Source organism: Corapipo altera, unplaced genomic scaffold (genome assembly GCF_003945725.1).
Source record: "Corapipo altera isolate COAL_440 unplaced genomic scaffold, ASM394572v1 61976, whole genome shotgun sequence".
In the NCBI taxonomy this organism is placed as follows: Eukaryota; Metazoa; Chordata; class Aves; order Passeriformes; family Pipridae; genus Corapipo; species Corapipo altera.
Genome location: NW_020891447.1, coordinates 1 through 1,385, shown reverse-complemented (window position 1 = coordinate 1,385; position 1,385 = coordinate 1). Strand labels below are relative to the sequence as shown.

General features: G+C 62.7%; 1 protein-coding gene across 1 annotated transcript; it reads right to left on the bottom strand.

Annotated features, from left to right (window-relative positions):
• Nucleotides 1-113: 113 nt before the first annotated feature.
• Nucleotides 114-1,326, bottom strand: LOC113942559 (the record flags this gene model as incomplete). The annotated part of the gene is made up of 4 exons (XM_027633665.1): nt 998-1,326; nt 772-909; nt 392-506; nt 114-264 (listed from the first exon to the last, which is right to left on the bottom strand). Coding segments are annotated over exons 1-4 (610 nt in total), but the record flags the coding sequence as incomplete, so codon positions are not given.
• Between the last annotated feature and the right edge of the window lie 59 nt (nt 1,327-1,385).

The window sequence follows — 1,385 nt, the reverse complement described above, 5'->3', positions numbered from 1 at the left end:
AGCTGAGCAGGGAGGCAGCAGAGCTGGGTGCAGCTGCCACAGGTCCCTTGGCCCAGCCAAGCCCAAGCGACTGCATTCCCCAGCCCCAGGGTTCCAGCACGGCTTCAGCCAACTGCCCCTTCTCACCATCACGGGATCCTGGGTGAGCACCAGGAGGCCTCGGAGCGCCAGGCGACGCATCTCTGGGCACTCACTCCTGAGGTGCCTTGAAAGGCTCTGCAGAATGCTGCCTCCCCAGTCACTCATATCCAGGCAGTCCAGGACCTGAAAGGCATGCAGCAGTGACAGGGTGCCCAGCTGGAAGGAGCCCAGACTCGCACAGGGCTGGGCCCTCCAAGAGGGCAGAGAGGTGGAGGCCGCTCGGCCAGGCAGCGCTCGCCATCAGGCTCACCTCCACAAGGAATGCCATGGTGAGGAGCTCCAAGTGGGGCTCTTCCCTGCTCAGCAGCTCCAGCAGGTGGAGTGTGACGCGGGAACACAAGGGGCTGGAGACACGGCGCATCTCCCTGCCAGGGGGAAAAAGGAACCCATTGACCCTGAGCCGGGTGGGCCAACCTCTCCTGGGATGGACTCACATAGGCCTGGTCTTTCCCCAGGACAAGGGCACTTTAGGAGGCGGCTCCTCCTGTGCACCCGCCTCTCCCAGCCTTTGCCACTCTGCTCGACCATCCCTGGGTGACAAGGCCCTCTGGCCCACGACCACGGGCACTGTGTGGGGTGCCCCGTGCACAGGCAGAAAGGACAGGGGCAGCGGGGACAAGGGGGTCTCACCTGGCCAGCAGACCCACTGCATTGTGGCGGGTGTCAGCACTGAGGAGCGTGTCCCAGCCGCGCTTGCGTTCCATTGAAAGCACAACTTCCTCACACTCCAGATGGCAAAGCAGAGCCTTCATTGTCAGCACTGCAAACCTGGGTGCAGAGCAAAGCCCGGGTCATGCTGGGAACCCTGAGCCAGCCCCAAGGGCACAGAAGGCAGGGGAGGACTGGGATGGAGCACCTGTTGGGCTGGGTGGGAAGGTTGTGTTGCTCCCGGCATCCCCTCCAGAAGGTGACGACCTCCTCTGGCGTCTGCTCTGTGCTGATGAGAACTTGGAAGAGCAGAGCCACGAGGAGACAGGGGGAGTACTCTATCAATAACTCTGGGAACTGGAACATCTGCAGAGTCTCCCAGATCACCCTGGTTGCCTGCAAAAGATAAACCATCTGGACACAGCTCTCAGTGCCCAGATGTCCATGTGGCAGGGCCCGAGCATGGGAGGGAGAGGCCAGGGAGGATGCAGGGGGAGCACGTGGCCTGGTGCCCCTGAACCTGCCCCTAACCTACATTTCCAGCCCAGCGCCTGAGGCAGGGAGATGCAGTGCTGGGGGAGGATGGAGAGCCACCG